The 27135-nt window shown below is 40.8% G+C and overlaps 1 protein-coding gene across 2 annotated transcripts in view; it reads right to left on the bottom strand.

Moving 5' to 3' along the window:
- Positions 1–27135, bottom strand: part of LOC143293465 (E3 ubiquitin-protein ligase KCMF1-like) — a 41238-nt gene that overhangs the window by 10785 nt on the left and 3318 nt on the right. For both annotated transcript variants that reach the window (XM_076604349.1, XM_076604350.1), the window contains exons 2-5: positions 25911–26078; positions 23162–23301; positions 22251–22351; positions 13185–13348 (exon numbers count right to left, since the gene is read on the bottom strand). In XM_076604349.1, coding sequence (XP_076460464.1) covers positions 13185–13348; positions 22251–22351; positions 23162–23301; positions 25911–26078 — 573 coding nt within the window. The remainder of the gene's footprint in view (positions 1–13184; positions 13349–22250; positions 22352–23161; positions 23302–25910; positions 26079–27135) is intronic.

Here is a 27135-nt window from a genome sequence, read left to right as displayed (position 1 = left end):
TTAGTTTATTCCAGTCGTTAGTAACCCTATAACTGAAAGCAAATTTCCTTGTGTTATTGTTATGTCTCTGTTTATAAATTTTATCAACACTGTTTCTTGTTTCCATATTAGTATCTGGCGGTGAATCAAAGAAGTGATCTTTTTTAATATCGTCTATACCATTACAGATCTTATAGGCTTGAATCAAATCATCTCTTTTTCGTCTTGCTTTCATTGAGGGTAATTTTAGGAATTTCAGTCTTTCTTCGTAAGACAAATCCTTAATTTCATGCACCAGTTTAGTAGCACGTCTTTGCACTCTTTCAATGCGGCTCTTAAGTGCAGCTGTTTGATTAAAAAATAAAGTCATGCTGTTCACAGTTAGCTTCAAAAAGTCAGGAGGCACATAGCTTTCTCCTGAAATCTTCAAATAAAATTAACGCACTCTATCATAATAATAATAAAACTGATAATAATATTAGAAAGAAGAGCAACACTGTTGTGGGGTGACATAATTCACCTACTCACACAAATTATATTTGATTTAATTTAAAAGCTTCAAAGCTTGCTTTATCGTTATTCTCTAACTACTACTACATACCCGTTCTCATGGGATCCTCGTACGAACTGAAAACTCTTTCGAGCTCGTCGCGCAAACCGTGCCGCTCGATCCTTCTCTTCAGTGCGACCATTTCGTCCATTAGCCGGACAAATTCCTGACGTTTGTGCTGTTGGATCGTTCTCTTCAATCCGTCCACTAGCCGGACAAACTCCACTTCCAATTTCCGGGCCGTTTCAGATTCTTCAACCCAGTCTTGTACTTCATATTCATATTCATATGTATACATATTTACTCGCGTCTGCTGGTATGGAAAAAAAAGCTAGTCTTACTGACGTCTGTCTCGGAACGTGGTGCGTTGACGAAGCAGCTGATGGAAAGAAAGAAGTGGCCGACTGACCACGCTACGGGCTTTTAAAGCGTTGTTGTTTGACACGGGCACCCCACGTGATAAACAGCTGAAGTTCTTTGTCTTCTCGGTAAAACAAAACGAATTGATTCTTTTAAAAAAAAAAAAAATTGGTTTATGACTGCGTCAGTCTCAGATTTCACTGTGGTACTTCAAACCTACTCGAGAGAACAAAATACGTCGTCATTTGATATGGATCGTCAAAATCTCGCTGTAAACAAAGTACATTTTTGTAGCCGAGGGCAATGCTCTCCGATCGAGAACTAAAAATAGCCATGTACATTTCCCAACAATCGTGCGTCCTGCGCCACTTGTTGCATCATGAGCAATCGAAGTTGTTTTCAGAATCAGGATTTGGAGCGTTGTTATATATACAACTTAGCCATTTTTGGCTTTTCATGCCCCTTCAGATTTTACTCCTTTTTACTGTTGTTCAGGTCACTGACGAGCTCAGTCATTTTATCCATCATGCGCGACGGAACGGACGTGAAAAATAAAGTGTCCCAAAAATAAGTGTTTGTACCGTTTTCATGAATTGTGTGAATTCCAGCTAATCCACAAAGTATTTAATACGTGCATCTACATCTTCTTATGTTCTGTCTGTGAATTTTTCATCATGTTCTAACTTCGTAAGGTTAGTGCCGAGTACCAACCCCAACATACCACCTTGTCTCCCTGTTGGCCGCCATCTTCCGCCATCCGACGACTACCATCTACCTTGCTACTTCTGACCAGGCCTTCTCCCTGGTATGAAGACAGCAGAAACCAAGTATGTATCAAGCCACTAGTGTACTGTTTATGCTCCTCATACTTGCCACTTGTGTTAGCATTGCTCCCAAGACCCACGACCAGCAACAAAACTCACGAGTGCTCCATGGTACTGTTACCCTCACTCGCTCGAAGCCCATTGCTACCCAAAACCCCAAACATCGCTTAAATGTGACTTTCCCTCCTGTGTTTGTTGTTGTCTGGAGACATCCAGACGAACCCTGGCCCCCGTAGGGGCAGTACCTATCCCTGTGGTTATTGTGAGGAACCTGTGACATGGACATGCCCCCCAAGGGGGTTGCATGTGACAACTGTGACGTTTGGTACCACGCCACATGCATAGACTTGTGTTCAAATGACCTCCTTCACCACTCAAATGTACAGTGGATCTGTCCAAAGTGCGATAGCTTTACCTTCCATAGTTATGAACTTTCATGCTCAAATTACTACAACCCTCTCTGATGGCCATCCAACCATTGACTCCTTTGCTTCAAACACATCAACCTTTTCTCTGCTCAAAACCAGTGGCCCAAAGGACGCTACCCACTCACCCTCTACAACGCACACAAGACACAAACAACCCTCGGCCAACCAACACCAGTCAACCAGGAAACATCAGGCCATCCCACCACCAACATCCAGCCCAAGTATCCCCACCCCCACCCCTACTCCTGGGACCAGTGGCAGTGGCCCCCTCCTCAGAACCCCAAACCACCCACCCAGTACAACCAGCCCATGCACCCCCACCTCCACCCCTCCCCCTGGGACCAGTGGCAGTGGCCCCTCCCCCAGAACCTCAAACCACCCACCCACTACACACCGCTCAACCAGTCCAAACGCCTACAACCTACCCCAAAAAAGCAACCTCCGCACCCTCACTGTAAATTGCCAAAGCATCACCCGCAAAACTGCAGAATTTGCTGCGGCAGTGAAATATATCAAGCCAGACATTATCTTCGGGACTGAAACCAGGCAAACCACCAACGCTAAACCACATGAAATCAAGTGAGATTTTCCCAGACAACTACAACGTCTACAGGAACGACAGAAGTAGCCTTGGAGGAGGTATCTTCATCCTTGTGCACACATCTTTGACTGTAGTCGAACAACCAATGTTAACCACAAACTGTGAAATCCTCTGGGTGAAACTGAAGCTCCAAGACAGCAAGGACCTATACGTTGCCAGTTTCTACATGGCCCACAGGAACATGCATGACCTTGACCAACTTCAAAAGTCCATAAATACTCTCACCAGAAATGGCCAAAAACAGTGCCACATCATACTAGCCGGCGATTTCAACTGTCCGAATATCAACTGGAAAATCACACAACACACTCTAGTGGAAAAGACGACCAAATCCAGCAAGAACTGATCAACATCACCGCATCGTCACACCATACCCCCACTAGACTACACAACACACTCGATCTCATCTTCTTCTCAAACCCATCCCTTGTAAAATCATCTATATCAGTCCCTGGAATCAGCGACCATGACATGATTGTCACTGACACCGACACCAAACCTCAACGTTCACTGTCCAAAGCAAACCGACACCAAACCTCAACGTTCACTGTCCCAAGCAAGAAAATACTACCAGTTCTCCAAAGCCGACTGGGACTCCCTCAGATCAGCCTGTGATAGGATCTCAGAAAACATTACTAAACAAGCAAGTCTAGGATCCAGCATAGAACATCTCTGGTCCACATTCAAAACATCCCTACTCTCTGCCACAGACACACACATCCCACACAAGATAAAGACTAAGCGCCACCACCTCCCTTGGCTGAACACCACACTCAAACGCATGCTCCGCAAAAAAAAAAAGCCATCTACTGACGCACCAGAAAAACGGAACTGGTCAGCCTACAAATTCCACCAGAAAGAGTGCCGGCGCCAAATGCAGAAGGCTGAAAGAAATTACATCCATTCCACCCTCGAAGAAGGCTTACAGAAACACAACAACAAACCCTTCTGGCAGTGTATCAAGGCAGACAACACTGGTGTCACCCCACTTTTCAGGAGGTCATGTGTAGTCAGAAGGCCAGCATCCTACTAAATCAGTTTAAATCTGTCTTCACAAAAAAACTCGGACACTCCCATCCCTCCGATTAGAAAAAGATTTAACGAAGACATCCCCCCCCCCCTCCCCAATTACTATCAGTATAGAAGGCATCTGCAAACTACTAAAACAGCTACAACCCTACAAAGCCTCCGGACCAGACCTAATTCCCAACCTCATCCTGAAAGAATGTGCCAGTAACCTCACCCCTGCTATCCCAACAATGTTCCAGCTTTCTCTCAATACAGGAGATCTCCCATCACTGGCATCAGACTGGCTGAGTGCAAATGTCGCCTGTGTGTACATGAAGGGGGATAAGCACGCAGCAGAAAACTACAGGCCTATCTCTCTTACATCTGTCACCTGCAAACTTCTTGAACACATCATCTACCACCACATCATCACCCATTTTGAAAAACACAGCACCCTGACCACTCTCAACCACGGCTTTCGCAGTGGATTCTCTTGCAAAACCCAACTCCTTCCAACTACACATGACCTCCTGAACTCCTTTGACCAGAAATATCAAGTGGATGTCGCCATTTTAGACTTCTCAAAAGCATTCGACACCATCCCCCACAAACATCTCCTTCACAAGCTGCACGAATATGGAATTAGAGGTCCCCTCCACACCTGGTTATCAAACTTTCTCCAGCGCAGGAAGATGGCCGTCGTGATAGAGGGTGTCACATCCGAAGAAACCTCGGTGGATTCTGGAGTACCTCAAGGAGTCAAATCTCAGGTACGCCTGTTTGCTGACGATTGCCTCCTTTACCGCCATATCAACTCTCTTCAAGATCACATTCAGCTTCAAGAGGACCTCAATCAACTCAAAACCTGGGCCACTGACTGGGGTATGAAAACAAGTGCTACATTCTCAGTATACAGCAGTCAACCAACCACATCTACTCCCTATGTAACACTCCCCTTCAGCACGTCCACACAAACCCCTATCTAGGCATTCAACTCTCCACTGACCTGAAATGGAGCACCCCCACTGCCTACACCTGAAAAAAGCACACAGCACCCTTGGCTTCCTCAGGAGAAACCTGTGTTTCTGCCTCCTACAAGTACAATGCAAGAAAAATGCATATCTATCCCTCATCAGACCAGCCCTTGAGTATGGTTCCATCATATGGAGTCCCTACCTCAAACAGGATATTGATAAACTTGAAAAAGTGCAGCGCCTATCTGCCCGGTTCATAACCGACGATTATAAATCCAGAACACCCGGCTCCATCACCAAGATGCTTCACACTCTGCAACTGCCAACACTCCAACAGCACAGACGTGATCTACGCCTCATCTTCCTCTACAAGGTGGTTGAGGGGTTGGTACCGGCCATACCACCTGCTGAGTACCTAAACCCCCCATAAACCAGGACGACTCATAAGGCCACGAACATCTGGCGATCTGTACGACATCACCAGTGCAATCTCTAATCACATAAGAAACAACACAAGATCATTCCAAGTCAGCAGATGCCAGACAGAGCAACACAGTCATTTTTTGTTAGCACAGTAAAAGACTGGAACCACCTGGAAGAAAATATAGTAAGAGCACCAACTCCTGAGATCTTCAAAAAACTATTAACATCCAAACAGTGAACTTGTCAAGCTGTGCACTCCCCCCACCCGTCACGATAATGCCATAATCTTGGCGACAGCGATGTACCCAACAGATACAGAAGTCGTATTTCGTTTCTGTCACTAATTCCTGTTTATCTGAGGTCGTTTTTGTCACTAATCCACGTTTATCTATGAGGTTCTTAAAAGTATGTATACTAGGTGCACATTTAATATTGTTTGTTAGTTTGTTCCAATAATCTGTTACTCTGTTACTAAATGTTAACTTTCTTAAATTTGTTCTAGAATATTGTTTATTTATTTTGTCTGTACTGTTTCTTGTAGTGTCTACCTTGGAGTAAAAAAATAAAAAAAAGCAAAAAAAAAAAAGCATGCTTTGTTTACATCATCAAACCCATTAAATATTTTGTACATCTGTATCAAGTCCTCTCTTACTCTTCTTGCTTTAAGTGATGGTAGTTGTAAATACTTTAATCTTTCTTGATATGAATAATCTTTTATGCTATAGATCAGCTTTGTTGCTCTTCTTTGAACCCGTTCTATGGCCTGTGACTGCATTATCTGCATTGGGTACCATATAGTGTTTCCATATTCTAGGACAGGTGTAACTAATGTTTTATATAACCGTAAAAAAGTAACCTTATCTATAAATGTAAATGCTATTTTTATTATTCCAATCATTCTGTTCGCTTTGTTTATACTATATTTGTTACGTGTTTGTCAAATGATAAACTTTTGTCAAATGTTACACCTAAGTCTTTTTCCTCAACATATTTTGATACTTGAACTTCTTTGTCTCAGATTTTCATTATGTACTCTTTCTCTGGGTTTGATTTTCCAATATGAAGTACTTTACATTTTTTAGCATTAAAATATAGATTCCATGTGTCTGACCATTTTACTAATGTTTCAATATCTTTTTGTAAATCCTGTCCAAATGTTTTTGTTTTTACTTTTTCTTTCTTGATATGACTATCAAAGCAGACTACTTTCAGAAGCCAACGCAAACTGAAACAAAAATTACAAACAGAAATTTCTGTCAGTTTTAACTGACATATTGATATCAAAGGTTCTCAACACAACACTGGTTTTTAGATCGTCAGAATAGTAGTGCGCCAAAATTTTCTGTCAATTTTAACTGACATGTTGATATCGAAGGTTCTCAACACTGGTTTTCAGCTTGTCAGAATAGTAGTGCGCTCTCATTCTCTTTATGAATTGACAAAGCCCCATCATTGAATAGTTTTGTGTATTCATATATCATACAATATTTGTGTTTCAGGAAAGATATCATATTCTTCGGTACAAAAGCGACTGGATGCCGGGCACACACAGGCCCCACTCGTTTTTCAACGACAGGACAACACACACGACACTAGAAGACTAAAGATAAGGTTGTCTTGAGATGCTTCGATGTGAAACCTTGGAAATATTGGTATTTGCGTGCTGTAATGTATTGTCCAATTCGCCCTGAAACCGGAGTATGGCTGCCTACATGGCAGAGTAAAAACTGTCATACATGCAAAAGCCCACTCGTGTACATGCGATCGAGTGAACGTGGGAGTTGCAGCCCACAAACGAAAGGGGGGTGTCGGTGGGGGGGGGGGGGGGTCCTTAAATTAGTTTTAAGACTTGCACACTGATTAAATTGATTTATCTTAAATTCTCTAAAATCTAAGTTAAGCAATTACGGTAGATGTCTATGTGATCATATTACTCCTAACTTTTTCATTTGTTGTCACTGTCACCAGATGAAATGCTTTTTAGTACCAAGTTCACTGCAGGGTACTCAATGACCTATAGCTCACTTGCAAATGTTTTGTCTGACATCTCCCACTCTTCTAAAATTTGAAGTGGTACCATGGTAGCTGTTCAATTTGATTTAATCTTGACTTGAAACAATCTTTTTAAACATTCTTTAAAATGGTTGCTCCATTTTGTGAAACTAGAATATAAATTCACACACACTCACACACACACCGTATCTCTTACCTCCCACACCCCTCACCACCCTTTCATCAGAGACCAATGTTACATTGAAGAAAACACACATATACTATGCACATCAACACACACAATCTACAGCTGTGCAGAAACAAGTAATTCATCCCCTCTCCTCCCTCACCCACACCTTTAGCCATATAACAAATAAATACCATGTGCATGTATGCACACTTACACACCCAAACTGTAAACACACTCTCATTCAAGCACACGCATCACATAATTTTATTTCTGAACTCAGAAACTGACACAGACACATGATACTAACAGTGAAACAATGCTCAAACATGTACACAGAGAAACTGCACACAAACTGGAAAGAAAGTCAAAAGAGAACCACACATACATCATCCCACACTTGTCCGACAGGCACATATGCGTGAACATCGATTGATACACAAAAATCACAAGAATGACAGCAGCCACACATTTATGAAAGAGAAAATGTGGGCAAGGAAGATCACCTATTGGAGAGATGCTGGACTGTTTTTCTTCTCCTGTCACTGAATACCAGCTGTCATTAAAAGCCAAAATCAGCCACCGGCTTCTCTCTCTCAAGTACACAAACTAAAATTGAAAAGAAAAAAAAAAGAGTCTGAAGTGGAACAGGAATTGAGGAAATGGCTAAGAAATTCTGCACAGATTGTCCACTTTCTCTCCAGTTTGACTGCTCAACACGTATTGTTACAAAATATGTTGTCTATCAATTCTGAAAAACAGACCTCATGATCTTGTTAGTATTAGCAAGCTGGCTTGTTTGAACGACAAACTCCCAAACCTAATCATCTATGATTTTCATTGACTGTAAATCTTTGTGAGACTTGCTTTAAGTTTACTGTACAGTGTACTTGCCAGAACAATCACACTACAGGAAAGTGTGGAACTTAATTGGATGCTTTAGTGCAAATGTAATGGAACAAACCAGTACTCAAAATCAACATGTTACCAGCTCGAACTATTTCAAAAGCCTGTGCCAAGCAGAAGTTGTAAGCCACATGAAACCCAAGAGAACATGATGCAAATACTATTCATCTCCCTTCACATACTTTGTACACAAGATACAGCCATGCCATACGATTCAGAACAAATTTGTTTTCTCTTGCTTCCTCCAGTAAAGGACCAAACAATGGAAACAGCCTGAAACTTAATTGGCTAAAACATCAGTCAACCACATTTAATCAAGAGTTCAGTGTACTACAATTGAACAGACTGAAACAGCAGCATTAAAACTGAAGCACCTTGTTGCACAAGTAACACTTTACCTGGATCCATCATACAATGTGACAACACCGACTCTTCCATTTGTTTCATAATCATGCATCACGAACTTAGGCTTCAGAATATACAAGTGAACTGTACAAACAAAAAAGCTCAATACTATCCCATACAACTTCCATCCAGGCAAAAGAGACTGACAACATCCAAGACCAATGTGGGAAAAGAAAGAGGAGTGAAAGAAGCGGACACCACTCAGCCCAAATCACATCGCATCAAGGACACACAGCGACACCTGTTGACAAACTGAGAGGGGAGACAGACACAGCCAGCTTACCAGGCATCCACTCACCAACATCTGTGAACAGACAAAGCAGTGCTGCTTCAAAGCCCATCAAAGACTCCACACCACCCAGACAGATACACCTTCGGCTTTCTATGCTTTTGTCACTACTGGGGCCTCTTGTAGTTCCTTGCTTGCATTACAACAAGTTAAAGTTCGGCTCACTCAGCAGTCAGCTAATATCAGATTGCCATAAATTTACAGTCAAGCCATCAGCAAAGTGAAAGCTTATTGACATGAGTTTACAGTCAGGCTGACAGCAAAGTAAAAGCTTATGATCGATGGTTTCTCCAAAGCAATGGAAATTCATTTACAACTAAGTCTTTTGTGAAGGACTATGACTCTCAAACTGGAGGCAAGATGACACTGGCTCTTAGTGCTGCAGCCTTGGGGGCTAGTTCAGAGTTGGCCCTTGGGACCATCCCCAACACCGACTGTTGAGACAGTGGGGATGCACTTTAGGCAAGACACTCTCCACTAAAATCAAATTCTAGCCCAGATAGACAGAAGTCTCCTCTGCTGTCATAATCAGACACTACTATCATACTACGTCTACTGCCACATCTGCACAACTTGCATTATCCATCCACCAGGTATTTCGACTCCTTTTTCACAATCCAGACACTACCACATCCAACTGCACTATCCATTCACTACCACATCAACCCTGCTTGCAATATTCACCTTCTAACACATGACAATTTCACTTCAGCCTGCACGAATCACCAACTGCCACATAAATTCTGGCTGTGCTGTCAGCACTTTCCATTAGCTGGCTACAAAACTACCACACTGGCACTTTTTGCCCAATCTGTTTGAACTATCCAGCCACAACTACGCAAATTTACAAGATATGTATAAACAGTTCCATCGATGGAAACATATCCACTAGCATGTCCTTGATCTCCTTGTCTATCCCATTCTTCAGTTTTGTTTGCATAATCCAATATGTTCCAAACAAGTGGTAACAATGTAAGACACATGTGCTATCTATAGATGAGGAGGTTCCAGAAGTGAAAGGTCCCTGGTTTAGACCCACAACGGGGCAGTTAAAATTGTTTTCCCAAAGAAAACCACCCATATTTTACTGGAGAGATTTGTTTTGTATCCAGAAATAATATCTAAAACCCCTTCAGTGCCAGAGGGGAAAACAGTTGAAAGTGGTCATAAAACATTATCCAAAACAATAAGCCTAAAACTGAGAAAATGGTCTGGAGATATACCACTCTGGACAAACTGTGTGAATTTTCAACTTTCCAGAGCTATTTCCCTTTTTCTGATGACGTCATCAGTGATGTGGCAGTCAAGGGGTTTTAAAATGATTGTGATGCACTTCATCAGCAAGCCCACATTTACTCTACCCCACTTCCAAACCAAGCATTCTGATCCCAACACTCATACACTGACATACACACTCAAACCTATTAATTTAAAAAAAATGTTTGAATGCATGTTCTCCCAGGCAGATCTGTTGTAATGTTAGCCAACAGCAGGTCTCTGCAGTATGTTATACCTGATCCAGACACACACATAACACCGACATATATACAGACACACTAAAACCTATTCATTCAAAAAGTGTTTGTGTGCCCTCCCAGCTTTGTTGTGATGTTGGCCAATAGCGGGTCTCTGCTATTCATTATTCCCGATTCTGACAAACACATACATGCACACAATCAAACCTATCAATAAAAAATATATTTGAATGCTGTGCCCTCCAAGTTCCCATTGTTATGCTGACCTACTTTGTGTTTCATTGTCAATTACATGGAGTTTATTGTTCATTTTAGGTATATTTCTTCTTTGTTTTAACTTTGCTCTCTTAAATTATTTCACATTAAGTTAGTTTAAAGTACTGATTTAATTGTTCACATTATTTTTTTTTTCTTATTCTTTTTCTTTTGTAAGGTCCTTAATTTTTGGTCTATCAATTAAGACTGATTAACTGTTTACTATTATGCATGTGTATTTTGAGAATCATATACTGCTATATATAATTCTTTGTATTCAATTAATCATATATAATTCTTTGTATTCAATTAATCAAAGGAGGACAATGACAGAAAGCCAGAAATTCAATCTTATAATTGTATGGAGTATGCTGAAAACCTGGCCATTTCTCTCTCTCTCAACTCCAAAGTGCAAAGGTGTATTGATATGAATTTTAGGTATATTTCTTCTTTGTTTTAACTTTGTTGTCTTCGATTATTTCACATTAATTTGAAAGTACTGATTTAACTGTTCACATTTCTTTTAATGAAATTTCTTTTTTGGGGGGGTGGGGGGGAGTCCTAAATTTTTTGTCTATCAATTAAGGTTGATTAATTGTTTACTATTATGCATGTTTATTTTGAGAATCATTTACTGCTGTACAATCCTTTGTATTCCAATTAATCTAAGGGGGACAATGACCGAAAGCCAGAAATTCAATCATAATTGTATGGAGCATGCTGGAAACCTGGCAATTTCTCTCTCTCTCTCTCTCTCTCTAAACTCCAAAATGCAAAGGTGTACTGTTATTCAGCCTTTCTCATGTCAGACCGTCCATTTTTTCATTTCTTAAATTGGTTACTTCAAAGACAGGTACTGCATGCTTGCCTTTTATGCCAGGTTTTCCAATAACAAATATATCCAACCCATACTAATTCAACCATTAAGAATTCAATCTGGGTGTCTTATAAACTGTGGTAACTGATCCTTTGAAGCAGTCTTTTTTTTTGTTAATGATCCCCAAAATTGCTGCATGAACTGAATGGTGCTGCACTGTGGTGGACTGAGTGCCAAGCCCAGAGAATTCTAGTCCTCTGTAAAGTGGAGCTTGGAAGATTCTGCACCAAAACTTTGTACCTCAAGAAAACTGGTTAGAAAATACACTCACTTTGATTGCTAAACCTATGTGAAACATGGTGGTTCAGTGTTCAGCTCACCATCTGTTGGGCAAGATGATGGATTGTAACTGTTGTGTTCACATATACTGTTGAGATTGAACAGCGTCTGAGCAATGACAGTCTTTTAACTGTAGACCTCATGTCAGGTATTTAACAGCACTGGATCTGTCACAATTTTTGCATCCCTCTGATGCTTTCTGATGATCAGCTGCGTGATTCCTTGCTGCTTGGATCCTAGCACCCCCCTTCCACAGCCAATCTCCAGCATGTACAGTCACTGCAATGTTTTCACAGTCCATCTCCAGCATTTACAGTCATTGCAATATTTTCAGTCCCTCTCCAGCATGTACAGCCATTGCAATGTTTTCAGTCCATCTCCAGCATGCGCGATCACTGCAATGTTTTCACAGTGCTCCAGCATGCAAGATCATTGCAATGTTTTTCACAGTCAAGATCAGCATGTACAGTCACTGCAATGGTTCCACAGTCCATCTCCAGCATGCACTATCACTGCAATGTTTTCAAAGTCCTCAAGCATGCACGATCACTGCAATGTTTTCAGTCGGTCTCCAGCAAGCATGATCATTTCAATGTTTTGACAATCGAACTCCTGCATGCACAGTTGTTTCAAGGTTTTCTCTCTCAACTATACTGATGTAGCTAAAATCTGCCACTTTTGCAGGTGTCTCTCTGTTGAAGTCTAGTATGGAGTTCTTCAAAAGCAACATGCTTTTGCGCCCACTCCTTATGTGCTTTTGGGGTAACCCTCTTCACTGAAAATTTTCAATGAACATCATCTACTCTGAAGCAGGCTTCATTTTCTCACATGAATTCGCTATATTCAAAAGGTTTCCTTACACTTATCTTGTCCGATGTGATACTGCGCACATCTCAAATGCAAAGACTGCAAGTACATGTACACAGCTGGACATAATCAGTCTGATGAAACTTTTGTGCAAAGCAAAATTTACAAGGGGAATATAACCTGTTCATTATTTTTTTTACTGAAAAGTGTGTGCGTGTGTTTGTGTGCCAGCATGTGAAAGTCAGTTGGTTCTGAGGTAAGAAAATAAACACTGGCTGCAGCAGACGAGTAAAGCCCAGTTTCCTTCTTTGCAGTGCAGCTGGTTTCTGGTTATGAAGTACAATGCGCTGCTGATCAGCTGGTCTGTGCTGTGGACCTAGTTCCATGTTTCTGGCAAAGAAAATGTTACTAGAATTTTGTTCCAGGTATGAAACAGTTATAGTACAGTTAAGTACATTATATGTTACAGTGTAAGTACAATCATGACAAAAAGGGGAAACCACAAGAGAACCACACCTTCCAAACAGGCCAACTGAATGTCCCATGTGCACCACAGCCAGCTTACCTGCAATGGGATCCATGTTTTCTCGGCCACTGGGTGAAAGCCCTGTCAGTGTGTTGGTGGAGGAACCAAGGCCAAAGTGCATGTTGCCACGCCGTGTGCGAGAGCCACCTCCACGACCTGGGTGAGGTATGCGTCGTACATGACGAAGACCAGGAGGCTCATCGTGAAACAGTTAAGGTTACCTTCTTTCTACCTTCCATAATAAGATAACTGATTCAGTTTAAGCGTTCTCTGATGACATTAGAGAAGTTTCTGACAAAGAGATCATTTGAAGTGCATGAAGATGATGTGAGAGACAATAGTGACACAATGGGAATGGGTTGCTTCATAATGTGAGAGAAGATTCTGAAACAAGATTATTTCAAGTGAATGGAGATGATCTGAGAGATGACTAGTAAAACAATGGGAATGGGTTGCACGAGACTGTAAAGAAGTAAAATGGTGATTTACCCAACATTTATCTTCATAACATACCACCCTTTTTTCCTTTTTATTTTTAACCTAAATTATTATTATTCTAATACAACATCTTCCCTTAATATCAGATAGACAGGGTTGTGGTTGTTCTTTTCCTGCAAGAGAACAGTTCATGTTTATTACTAAGTCAGCATTTTTCTTAGGGGAGAAAATAATGTGGCTTTAACCATGGCTTTTTTGTCACTTGCTAACTCCCTTGTTTCAATCAAGCCTCAATATGTGGCAGAGAGACTAGTAACCACAGCACTGTGATTCTGGCTGCCACACAGTTACCAACTTGGAGATCATGTTTAAGTCCTTATTTATGACAGCTAAAAAAAATATCTCAATTTAATATCTGTGTCTGTCTGTTCTTTGTTTCACACTGACAGAAATAGGCGGTCAAATCAAGCAAAAACCAAATACACTAAAACTGCAAACACAAAAAGCTAACAAAATATGTCGAGGCCTGTCATGTTCTAGACTGTCTTTTCCACTTCTCACAGAAATGATTGAATCTAATAACCCATAAAATTTTATTTTATTTTTTAATTAAAAAAAAAAAAAAAAAAAAAAAGAGGTGGTGGGGGTCCAATACAACACGAATCAACTTTTTATCAAAATATACATAAAAAAAAAAAAGCAAAAAAAAAAAAAGAGCACTGTTGTGATTTTGACCTTCGACATCTGACCCTGACTTTTTAAAGAGCTCATGGTCATAATCAATCATTCTATCAAACCTGAACACCAAGATAGATTAAACAGGGGAAATAGGAAAAAAGCTCTATCACACTTCCTCGTTTTTTGTTGTGCTACAACATGCCGTGATACTGAATTCCGGCTCAATACATGAACTCTTCTGGGCTTCCTGCTCTCACTATGACTAATCATTGTAACCAGTTTGAAAATGACTGGATGTAGAACCTGGTCCCTCTTCTCCCTGCATGTTTTTACTGTTATATGGCGACAAACTTCACAAGCTTTTCCTGTTATATACCATTTGGACATCAGAAGCTTTTCTCGTGATACTCATATGACATATGAACTTCACACGGATTCCAACAGAGTTAGGTTCTCTATCTCACCATGGCCAGTCACTGCAAATTTCAGGAGAATTGGATATAAAAAAAATGAGCTCTATCATGCTTTTGCCATCTTGCCATAGAACAATCTCGACTTTTGACCGTTCAACTTGCTTATCATGTCAACTTAATGAGGACGACTTCAACTTGAAGGTCTTATTCAAAACAAACATTCTACCAAATTTGCTTACTAAGCAAATGGCAATGTGAAAGGTCACACACACACTCACACACACACATTCCCAGCCAAGATGGGGTTATGACATAGACTGTACTCACACATGCCAGTGACATCTCAAGACCAAACTTTATTGTTAAAAAAGAAAAAAAGAACACATAATCCACAATTCAAAACAACAAACCAAAGAACACATGCTTGAATGAAACCAGACAATGAAAACCATCTGATGCTTTTAGACTGGCGAAAGGTGCCACACACACACAAAGTAAAACACAAACTCTCATCCATACTCACACACACTCCAAAGTAAGATGACACAGACAGAGACTCAAATGAGGCGTTTCCAGTGGAAACCAAACTTAATAGTTATAAAACTTGGAAAAAAGATATAAACAAAAGAAAGAAAAAACAACAAACCAAACAACAAATAATTGAAATGAAAGAGACCACCCAATGAAAACCATCTCATGCTTTTTATATCAAGAGTCACACACTAACGCCTGTGCACATACACAAGACACATACTCTTAACTAAGATGGGGTGATGACATAGACTCACTCCATGCATGCGAGTGAGGAGCATTTTCTGTGGAAACCAACTTTATTGGGGGTTTTTGTGTGTTTTTTTTTTAATTTTTAAATAAGACAAAAGACAAACTCACAAACAATTCAAATCCACCAAACTGGAAAACATTATTGAAATGAATGAGACCACACAATGAAAATCATCTGGTGCTTCAATACTTGAGAATTCCAAAACACAAACACTGTTTCTCAACAAGAAATTGATGATGATCTTCCTCTTCATCTTTTAGATTTCAATGAATCTGCAATATTTGTTGGTTCCAACAACAATATTTCATAAAGAACAAATATCAGCCAAGAACATGTACGAAAACTTGTAGTTTCACAACCAAGTAGAATCATGTCGTCGCCACAATTTGCAATATTCCAAATCATTCTGAATACAGCTACATAATGAACTCTTGCAAAATTAAGATAATCTAATGATAATGTATGTCTTACACTGCTCTTTACTTGCAATCTCCTACTGTTATTCTACTGAGGCCCCTTCCAAATTTAAATCTTTGATTTTATCAACTTAGGTGATGCTGAAACTGGTAAGTGTCATATAGCTCGAAAGCTCTACTGCAATACTAAATTAACCTTCAATGTTGAAAGGTAAAATACATACAGAATTTTGTTTTTATTCTCATCAAATGACTGGAGCAAAGAAATACAAGTAAAAAAGCATACAACATACAGATGCAAAGAAAAACAATCATCTGCATAAGAGAAGGAAACTCAAGACCTGCAAAATAGATAGCATCTATCATCATTAATAGCAGCATAAGAATATTTGATAACTTTAATGTTCCACTAACATGATGTGAATGCAGAGATTACAACCAATATGAAAGGGAACAATGAAAAACCAAGCAATACAAACAATGAAGAACGAGGAAAGCCATGCGAATACAAAAAACGAAAAACAAAGGAAAACAAAGACAAGCCCTATACTGATTTCACCATCAACTGTTTATTCTAAATTTAAATTCAAATCAAAATTAACATCTATGGACTTAAACAGGAAGACTACGGACCATGCAGTTATCCACTTCATGGATGCATCTTTAGGTGTGGTGTTCAAATTTCCAAACCAACACTGAAAGTGTCGAACTGATCAACGCCAGAATATCATTATGAAAGGAAACATGAAAAATACAGCCTGGTCATATGGTCCCAAACCTAAACAGACATCTATTGTAGCATCATCATCATCCTCATTCAGCATCAATAAAGAACAGAACTTTTCCCCTGCTCTCATACTAGTGACCTCAGTTTTGCTCCCTCTCCATTTCCATGCTTGGGGTGGGTCTTGCCATAATCTTCATAGTCCGCAAATTTATGTGGGGCTGTCATCTCTTGGGAAATGCTCACACAGCCGGGCTCCATGATTAAGCAATTGATGTCGCCAGAAGGGGTCTATGTAGAGTCCTTCGAATGCCAGATCATAACAGGAACTACTGAATTCAACCAAACTGACTCAGCAGGAGAGCAGGGTCTCCTCTGGTGTGTGGCAGCATGGTGACCAAACAGCGAAAATTCCTTGTGGACTGGCAACGCTGGGACTGCAACAAATGAGCCTGGAAGTTGAAGTGGATGTTGGAGTGGGAGCGAGGATGGCAGGGGCAGGAGGCTTGGAATGAGCAGTGAGGGAGTAATGCCACAGAAACAGTGCAGATGGGGTCAAAAAAAAAAGAAAAAAGATTTTCACATACACTGTATGCAGTGCAAGCCATGAAGGTAATCCAGGCATGACCATAAGAACACAAATTTAAAGCCATGACACACACGTTACCTCCTCATCTGGTCACTACTGCCAATACATCTTGTTGAGCATGAAAACTTTGCTCAATGCACTTACAGTGAAATGCAAGTGAGCCCACTGTACTTTAAATTAAATGAAGCTAAATAATAAAACATATAGGCAAAAGAGATAAAACAGTACACCTCACTCCATAAAATGATAGGAAAAGTGCTAAAAAAAACAAACCTGTTATCATCATTATAATTCAAATCTCACAAGCCAGTTCAATACCTAACACGTGAAATACATAAGTAAAAACTCAAGTGAACAAAACTCTTAAAAGATAAACCCTTGTATAAAAAAAAACAAAAAAAAACAACAAAAAAAAAACAGTCAGTATAAGCAAGTGCAAGGATGGCTAAAAAGGCAAAAGAGGTACCACAGAATCTGGAGTATTCACTAACTTTTCCCCTCTTTTGACCACTACGGCTAAAATAAAGATACAGTTTGTTTGTGGACTTTTCCATGTTGCAGGTTTTCCTACTGACAGTCACACATTCAGGTCAAATCAAGTGTTGCAGTGTGTGTGCGTGTGTGTGTGTGTGTGTATGTATGTATGTGTGTGTGTGTGTGTGCAAGTGTATGTGTGACAGAGAAAACAAGAGGCGGCATGCACAACCTATCAACGGAACTTATAAATTGGAACAAACAATAGAGCTATGAAGATGTGAAAAACTGGAATAATGAAGAGACAGAGAGAGAAAGAAAAATGATAAAATAAAATATGCAGGCACACACTCATTCATAGACACATCCACATGCCTGCACACACATGCACATGCTCAACACACACTCACTCCATCACACAAACATTATCATATGCCAGCCTTTCCTCAACATAAATCAAATGACAGATGATACGGCTGGGAAGAAAACATGAGCCAGAAGAAAAAAACAGGGCTGAAGTGGGAATATGAAGATAACAAAAGTGCACAATATCACCAATACAGCAACCATCTGACCAGAGTAACATCAACCAACTGACAAAATACCAACCACACCACATCTTTGAAACATGTATCAACACATAATACTGCAAAACAAACCAAAACAACAACAACAACAAAAAACACACAAAAAGAAACCCACACAATGCAAATCTACAGAAAGCAACAAACAGCAGATGATATCCAAAGAACAATAAAAAATTTTTTTTTTAAATGAAGCCAAAGATATGAGACAATTTGATTCAATGATGATCCAACAAACCAGCAACCAGCCAAACAAGGGATGGACAAACTAAATCCATATTCAATCATAACTTGAGATATGCACCAGAAACATCACCAAAACAACAAGGTGGATCATCAAAACAAATTAGGAAACTGGAGTGTGGCAATGTACCAGCTGAGGTTCTGACATCATTGGTAGATTATTTGTTAATGCTAAAGACAATGTAACTTAGTTTCTGGTTACATATTTTAAAATGCATCCTGAAAAACTGGAAAGAATTATTCACCCTTTGTTCAAGAAAGTAATTTAAATGATCCTATTAACTAAGTATTTGACTGACATTTGTAGTAAATTGTTAACCTCTATAATAAAACACCAGACTGCAAGAATGTGTCATAATCAGAACGTCAAAGGTGAATACTATGCTGGTTTTAATTATCAACAGTTGATCACATTTATTTGTATTAATTCAAAAAGAATTTGCTTCTGATCAAAATTATATTTAGCATTCTTTCTCAGAGAGGGCGTCCCTGGACGCCAGAGGGACCCATGAGTGCTGTGAGGGGACAAACACCCACTCATCTCCCTGTAGGACCGAGGGCTGGGTAGGTGGGAACGGCAGGCTCCCACGGGCTGAGCAGGGCCCCTCGGCCGCCGTCGGTCCTGAAAAGGAAGCCGTTGTGACCATGGAGGTCACCTGTGTGTTGACAGAGGACCAATTTGAGGCTGTAGTGGTAATATTGGTCGAGGAGCTCGACCTGCCCGACAAGAAGTCAATCCCTCTTGTCAGGGCTGTGTGTGCCACCCTGTGATCTGTGCTGGGTTGGGTCCGGTGGGGAGCGGACAAGGGGTTGGTCCCTGGTCCTCCCGGCAACCCAGCATGCACCACAGGTGCGCCCCAGTACGGGTAGAATGGGGGATACCACCCGTGGGCACCAGCCATCCTGTGACCCCAACCCCAAGGGTCACTGGTGCCTTGACCCTGCTGAAGGGAAAAACCTGGCGAAGTCGGAGGGAGGTCAGGTCCGACTTGGGTGTCAGACACGCCGAAAGACGAGCGGTCTGACTGCCCGGAACCGCCTGACACGCGCGGGCCTCCCCCAGCAGGGGAGACCGGCCGGATAGCGTGCCCCGGATCCCCTCCCGTGGGGAGACTGGAGTGGCTTGGCCCGGGGTGGGCAAAGTAGAGGTCCCGCCCCCCCCCCCCCCCCCCGAACCAAACGTTTTTCTCCCCCAGAAGGAGGTGGGGGAGGGGGGTTGACCGAGAAGGGAGGAGGGGGAACAGCACTGGGGCCCCTGAGGGCCGTCTCCGTGTGGGGACCCGGGTAACGGCGGGGGGCGGCCTCCCCTTGGGAGTTCGCACCCAGCCGCGAGTCCCCACCACCAAGAGAGGACGTGCTACTCCCCCCTCCACCTGCCTTGCGCTGGGACACCTCGGGAGGCGATGCTCGTATCCCTTTCCCCCGGGTCCCCTTCATGACCGTTTTACTGGACGGAGCGTCCCCTCCGCGATCAGCGTCTGAAGACGCATCACCGCGGTCCCTATCGGGAGGAATCATGAGCTCCGGGCGTGGGAGAGTCTCTTGCCGAGTATCACTCCCAGCATCATGATCCCTGCCTTCGTAGGATGGCATATGAGGCATGGTACCACGCGTAGGCACCCAGTGAAAATTCGATCCCCAACAGAGAAAGGAAAGACAGGATAGACTCAGAGGTAGAAAAATACGAACGAATCGAGGGGGCCGAGTCGAAACGAGTATACAGAATGTAAGAAAAATATACAGACAAGCCACATACAACAAAATAAGGCCAAATGAACACGCTTAATAGCCAAAAAAAGCGCAAGATGAGACAGATCGAAAACCTGACAAGATGGCGTGGACAGCCTTGGCCAAAGGGAATGATTCAGCGCTTATAGCTTTTAGAGGCGTTTGATTGGCTAAGAGCGGACCAGGCAAAGAGGGGTGTCTTTTCACTGTTAGCCGCGCGAAATTTGGCCAAGCAGAGCAAACCAATAGGCCTAGTTTGCATCAGTTTGACATGGTACAGTATATGACACCAAACACAAACGGCTCTTTTTCAAGAAGGGAAAGAATGCAGTGGAGTTTTAACCCCTAGGCTGCCTGCATGACGAGATAACTCGTCATGGCAAGCATGTATGCTTCGCTGCCTGCATGACAAGATAACTCGTCATCGAAATATTCTGACTTTTCCCTGGTTTGTATTCACTTCCTTGGCAAAAATAGTGGTAGCTTTAGCCTGGGGAATCTCTCTAGATTCTATTCATAGCTAGAAACCCCATCTGCGTCATGAAGCAGTCCTTTATTTGAACGTTTTGGTTGGGTCACTGTCCAAGTGTTTGCCTGACTTCTCTCCTCGCTCGCTCAACAAAATGTCGGACTGACGCCGTGCTCAAGACATGCGATCGTGACGAACTAAATCAACCATGATTTCTTTCTTTAGCTGATGCTCAGAAAGAATTGAAGCGTAAATTAGAAGGAGAAGATAGTGATGAACATTTATAGGACGATCTGATACAAAATAAAGGGAGCAATCAAGAGAGTGGCCAAGATGCGACTGTCAGTGAGTGATGCCAGCTGTACAGCTGTTAGCAGACGACAGATGACCGAATTAGCAGCAGAGCGATATTCTTGGCACGCAGCCAACGCGGTCTGATGAGAACTGAATCAAGTGACCGTGTGAGAGGGGTGAGGAGGAGGGGGGTGGAGACTGAGGGGGCGTGGCCTCACATCCATCTTATCACTTGGAGAAGTCACAATGTATTGTGTATCTATCTCTTAAAAAAATATATATATATTGTGGTTGTTCTAGTATGATTTTGTGTTTGCAGATATCCATTTGTCCAGAAAATATGATGTTTTTGTGCAAATTACCCGACTAATGTTTGTAATGAACAAGTTGAAAATGTGACAAAAAACAAAACACTGATTTCAAAACAACAGCATGTCACTAAAAATATATAAAATGGGAAAACAGCATGTGTTTTGTATTCTTTATTCATTTACCTTTCAGAAAATATATACTTTTATGGGTCTTTCTCCAATAACAAAGAGCACAGAATTTTTTGAAAATTTATACCCGTTTTTTGTGAAAAAACCCTGGCAAATAGATTTCACTTAAATCTTATTTTCCTGGCAGCGAAAGGGTTAAGGAAGGAGGGGGGTAGAGTAATTCTTTTGGGTTTTCAATCTGAAATAGGTGCAAGGTAAAGTACAATGTCTACATTGCTACACCTCCTGACATCACTACTACATGTCTCCATGCCTTTGGGCATGTGAGAGGAAGGCACCGTAGTTGCCTGGATGTTATCAGGCCTATGAGAAGACACGGTGTCTGCCCGGATGCTATCAGGCCTAGGAGTAGAAGGCACTGTATCTGACTGTGTTCTATCAGGCCTTGGAGTAGAAGGCACTGTATTTGTCTGGATTTTATCAGGCCTTGGAGCAGAAGGCACTGTATTTGCCTGGACATTATCAGTCTGAGTTGAAACAGGTGGAAATCTAAGTACAATGCCTGGGAGATCACTCTGAGTCCAACCATCGCCATCACGTGTTCCCCTTGTTTTGGGCCAATAAGAAGGCACTGTGTTAGCCTGGATGTTAGGCACTGTACTTGCGCAGTTGTTATCAGGCGTTCGAAGCACTGCAGGAATCTGGTACTTACTCCGGACATTGGCACGCCTTTGAATTTGATTACCAGGCATCGAATGTATACGGTTGTTACCAGGCCTTGGACTAGAAGGAAATCTATCTGACAGGAGGTTCTCAGATGAAAAGGATATGAAATCTCTGGGAGAGCGGTGATCCAGTGACAGGTGGGAAGCCAGGTCATCTGTCATGTGATTGGGGTCCCCACCAGGCAGGGAGGCACACACAGGGCATACCTGTAAGAATACAAATTTACTTGGTTATACCTGCAGCCATGACACACTCTCACACAAACACAAGCAAAAACAATCTCATATGCATTCTAAATTCTTCTATTTGAAGTCAAAAAGTCTTGAAGTCTACAGATACTTTCTACAAGCACATACATGCATGAGTGAAAGACAATTTTTTTGGTTCAAACTGTCTGAAAATTACTATGATAAATCAACAAAACAAGAAATAGTTGAGCTCTTCCACATGACAGACAATGGGTGCCCCCAAATGAGTTGGCTGCTTACATAGTATAAAACATTGAAACGGTAAATGGTAAAGCATCAGGGTTTACTTAGGTTTTGATTCCATCATTGGCCATTTATGCATATAAATTTGAAATGATGCATCAATAGGTTGTTTTCTCTCATTCTCATGCAAATCAATCATGGACGCAGTTTGTAATCGTTTCTGTTGTTCCTCTGCAGTTTGAAATCCGCTAGATAAATATTGTAACCAAAAAAACTTTAAAACTTGCACCAAGACACAAACAAAAGACATTATGGTAAGCAATAACAGGATAGCTGAAAAGAAGTCATCAAAAACCATTATCGCACAGCAACTTTGAACTTACCAACCATCTATTTTCTCCCATTTCATATAAATTAATCACTGGACACGGTCACAATTAGAATGGGTATAAGGGTGGGTGTCAAATCAAAAGTGAATGATAAACAAATTATAAATAAATTACAGAAGAAATACAGTAATGCATCCTAAAGTGCAACAATGGGACATATTTTTCTGATTCATTGATCATACTAGTTTCTGCTCACCACTTCATTGGAGACATCAGTATGCTCAGCAGACACATGTTCCTGCAAGGTGGTATCTGTAAATCCCATCTTGCAACAAAAAGGGCATGTGAAAGACTGCGGTTGTTCAGCTGTGAGGGCTTCTCCTCCATAATACATATCTGCAACAACAAAAAAACAAACAAAAAACCCCATCAAGTATGCCTCTTTTTTTCCTTTTTTTTTTTGAAATTGGCAGCTGGGGAGGCATGAGAAAAAATAGCAAGGGGTGGGAGCACAACTTAAAAGAACTTGTTAGTCATCATGATGCCTGGGCTCATCAAATTAGTGAACAGTTACACACTAGAAAATGGTGCTCAAGTTCAAACCAAGTACAGAGATGCCAACCCCTGTAAAGCGTTTGTAGGAACAATCAGGAAATCTGGTAGGAACATTCTGAGTTTGGCAGGAACACTATGACTCCCTAGCCAAATGAGCAAACATACATTTTATCTACAAGGTATACAAACATTTGAAACATCTGCTCCCGCCGCTTCGTCTTTACAGCTAACACATCTGTGGTAATGTGTCACTTCCCTGTCTTTGTTCATCTTGTTTCTCACCATCGGAATCCACGGCTGACTTGTTTCGAGCCACTTGTTCCTTCCATGCACTCCATACGACGGGTGCAATAGCTGAATGGTTAAAGCGCTGGACTTTCAATCCGAGGGTCCTGGGTTTGAATCTCGGTGCACCTGGTCGGTAAAGGGTGGAGATTTTTCCGATCTCCCAGGTCAACATATGTGCAGACCTGCTAGTGCCTGAACCCCCTTCGTGTGTATGTGCATGAAGAAGATCAAATATGCACGTTAAAGATCCTGTAATCCATGTCAGCGTTCAATGGGTTATGGAAACAAGAATATACCCCACATGCACACCCACGAAAATGGCTGCCTACATGTAGGGGTAAATAAATAAAAACGGTCATACACGTAAAATGTTACATGTCTGTCCGAGTGTGTATGTGTGTGCATCTGAAATCTGATTGAATGACACAGGAAATGAATGATGAGCGCCCAGTGGCAGCCGTTAGTCGGCTCTACCCAGGTAGGCAGCCTGTGGTGCAAATGTCCCTGTGTATGTAAAGCGCTTAGAGCTTGGTCTCTGACCGAGGATAGGCGCTATATAAGTATCCACATCAATCAATCAATAGCTTAACCAACCAGGCACAGACGCGGTTTGACTGAGATCTACTTGATTCAGCCACGTTCTTTCTTGTTCGGGCAAACAATTCAGCTGACTGGCCCCCTCAATGCTGTTTCAATGTAAATACGCACGTTATTAGCTGAGCATCATCACGTGAGACCAAGGTTAGTAGTGACTGCCCTGGCCTCAAATCGATAGGTCTTGAATGTCTGGTTAATGTTACGACAGGAAAGCATATGACGATGCTATGTAGTCAAAAATGAACTCGCCAGAACAAATTTGACATTGCCATAACATAGGAACAAACTGCCATCAAGCATAAAACAATTTTAACAGTTGGCATCTCTGCAAGTTTGGAATTACAGATTGATAGCTAAAGTTACCTGACTGGTTGATGCGGAGTTTTCAGGAAGAGGTAAAACTTTGTGGAAAGTGATGTTTCCAAATCTCTTCCACTGTTCAGGGTAAAGAAACTGAGGTAAATGGAAGAATTGTGTTCACATACTACAATCAGTAAATTTGCACAACTGCAGTCACTTTCTAGCAGTAGAACAAGCCCAAGTAAATCAAAATAAAGATAATAATGTACAACACAAGTCTATAACAATACTCAAGTTGATATTTTCACGGTTATGTATGTGTAATTAAATGCATATTGAGAGTGAATTTTGTTGTTTTTGGTTCTTTTTGGTTTTTTGTTGTTGTTTTTTTACAAGCTAATGTTATTGTTTCCTATTGTCTGTGGAATGTGATTCTGTTCTTTGTACAATCAAAAAAATAAATAAAAACATTACATAAGATGCGAACCAGGGATGTCATACCAATCCAGAAGCCACAGGTCTGTGAAATTTGATTTGTTTCTCTATATTAGTATTACCACTTTCCAAACAAAACCACTAGGTCTGTTCTTCCAATTATATTCAAACACAATATTTATATACACATCATGATGATGTATTATTTTAACTGATATACTTCAAACCTGGTCAATTTTTAATTTTTATTTTTATTTTTTTTATCTGAAACATTTAGTTACTAACACATTTAAGCTGAATGTCAAAATACTCTGGTTCTTTTATTTATAACCCATACATTCTTTTATAGCCCAATCTACTGTGATTTCCTCTCAATGAGTTTTCTTGGCCATTATACCAAATAAGACAAAAAAATTAAAAAATAAAATAAAATAAAAAGCAACAGCTGGAGATCAAGATCTACAAATAAAGGTTTGAAGGTTACACGTTTCTGAATAAAAAAATTTAAAAAATTTATACAATTTACAATCAAGTTTAAGAACAGTCAGCTCAGAAACAATAACCAAATTTTAAAGAACTAAACCACTTTCAGTCCAGAACATCAGTGGAACCTGGATCAATTATTACTAATATTAGCACACCAACACTCATACTATAGCTAATAGTAACTTCCAAGTTAATGGGTTTTTTGGGGAGTGGAGGGGGGGTTGGGGGGGGGGGGGGTGGCACCATAATACATTATCACCAAATAATAAGTTTTTTTTGTTTTGTTTTTTTTTTTTGCTTTTTTTCTTATATATATATATAATCAGGCCCAAACGTTGACTCACCAAAGTCTGATCGTGTCAAGATGCACTGCACAGGATGATCTGTCGTGTGGCGAGTGGTGGTGGCCCCCGCCTCATAACAGGTGGCACACAGGTCATAGTCATAGCAAATCAAACACTTGTAGCGACGTCCACGAAAGTTCCCTTTCAGGCAAGAGTCACAGCTGACACCTGTATGAACATCAGAAGGCACTACACACTGAACAATTAACACATGTTCTTCTAAGTGAACAAAAAGATCAAAGATGTCTTAAATATCAATCAAAGAATAAAATATTATAATAATGAAAAAAATTTGAAACAAATATCTATTCAACTGTACCATGAAAGTAAACAATGGAAATTTTCTCCAACATCTTTTTCAAAATGGACAAATATTTATTTCCAACACCAGACATTTTATTTTCAATGTCATCATGATCTTGAAAACATAATTACCTCGCAAAGTTATTCAATAGACTTGGTTATCGTCTTACTTGGAATTTTTTAGGGAAGTTATATCACAGTGTAATTCTTCTATCTTTTAATTTTTCCTTTCTTATTATGTGATCAAGTAGTTTTTGGTTATGCTTGTCATACCACTCTCAATTGCCTTGTAAATGTCTCCACTCACACACACACTCTTGACATAACACACACACACACAAAATAATAATAAAATAAAATAAATGGAACTTGTTTTTTTGGGGGGGAAGGTGGTGTGGGGACCTTCCATACAACAGAATTTCCATACTGTTCACCACCTAAAATGGCTAGGGATTGTCTGTGAACAGACAGGATAAGTGTGTATAGCTTAATTGCATGGAGTGCATTTGTCAGAGGGCGTGACCTTTTTGGGGAGTGGGAGTGGGGGTAAGCTGTGAGTGGATAGTTGTTCATGGATGCATGTTTACCCATGATCATGGGTTGCCTGGACGTGAGAAAAAGAGAAGACAGCAATGACTAAATGAATGTGCACTGTCTGTTTCAATGGTTCTTCTCTTTTAATCTGTTGAAGCAACTTTATATTATAATTATAATCAAAACTTCACTGGACTGAAAAAACAACAACAAAACCTGGGGTAAAGTAAAAAAAAAAAATAAAAAAAAAGACAGTAAGCTTGCAAATTAGTATGGTATTAGTAACAGCTTAAATGAACAAGCTAACCAATACATACAGCGATGCACTATCAAATGCAAATACATTTCTTCGGGGGAAATCCGAAACGATACAGCAAGCACAGACAAA

The sequence above is a fragment of the Babylonia areolata genome, chromosome 19, assembly GCF_041734735.1.
Source record: "Babylonia areolata isolate BAREFJ2019XMU chromosome 19, ASM4173473v1, whole genome shotgun sequence".
NCBI lineage: Eukaryota > Metazoa > Mollusca > Gastropoda > Neogastropoda > Buccinidae > Babylonia > Babylonia areolata.
Note: the sequence above shows the minus strand (reverse complement) of the source record. Positions and strands in the feature narration are given on the sequence as shown.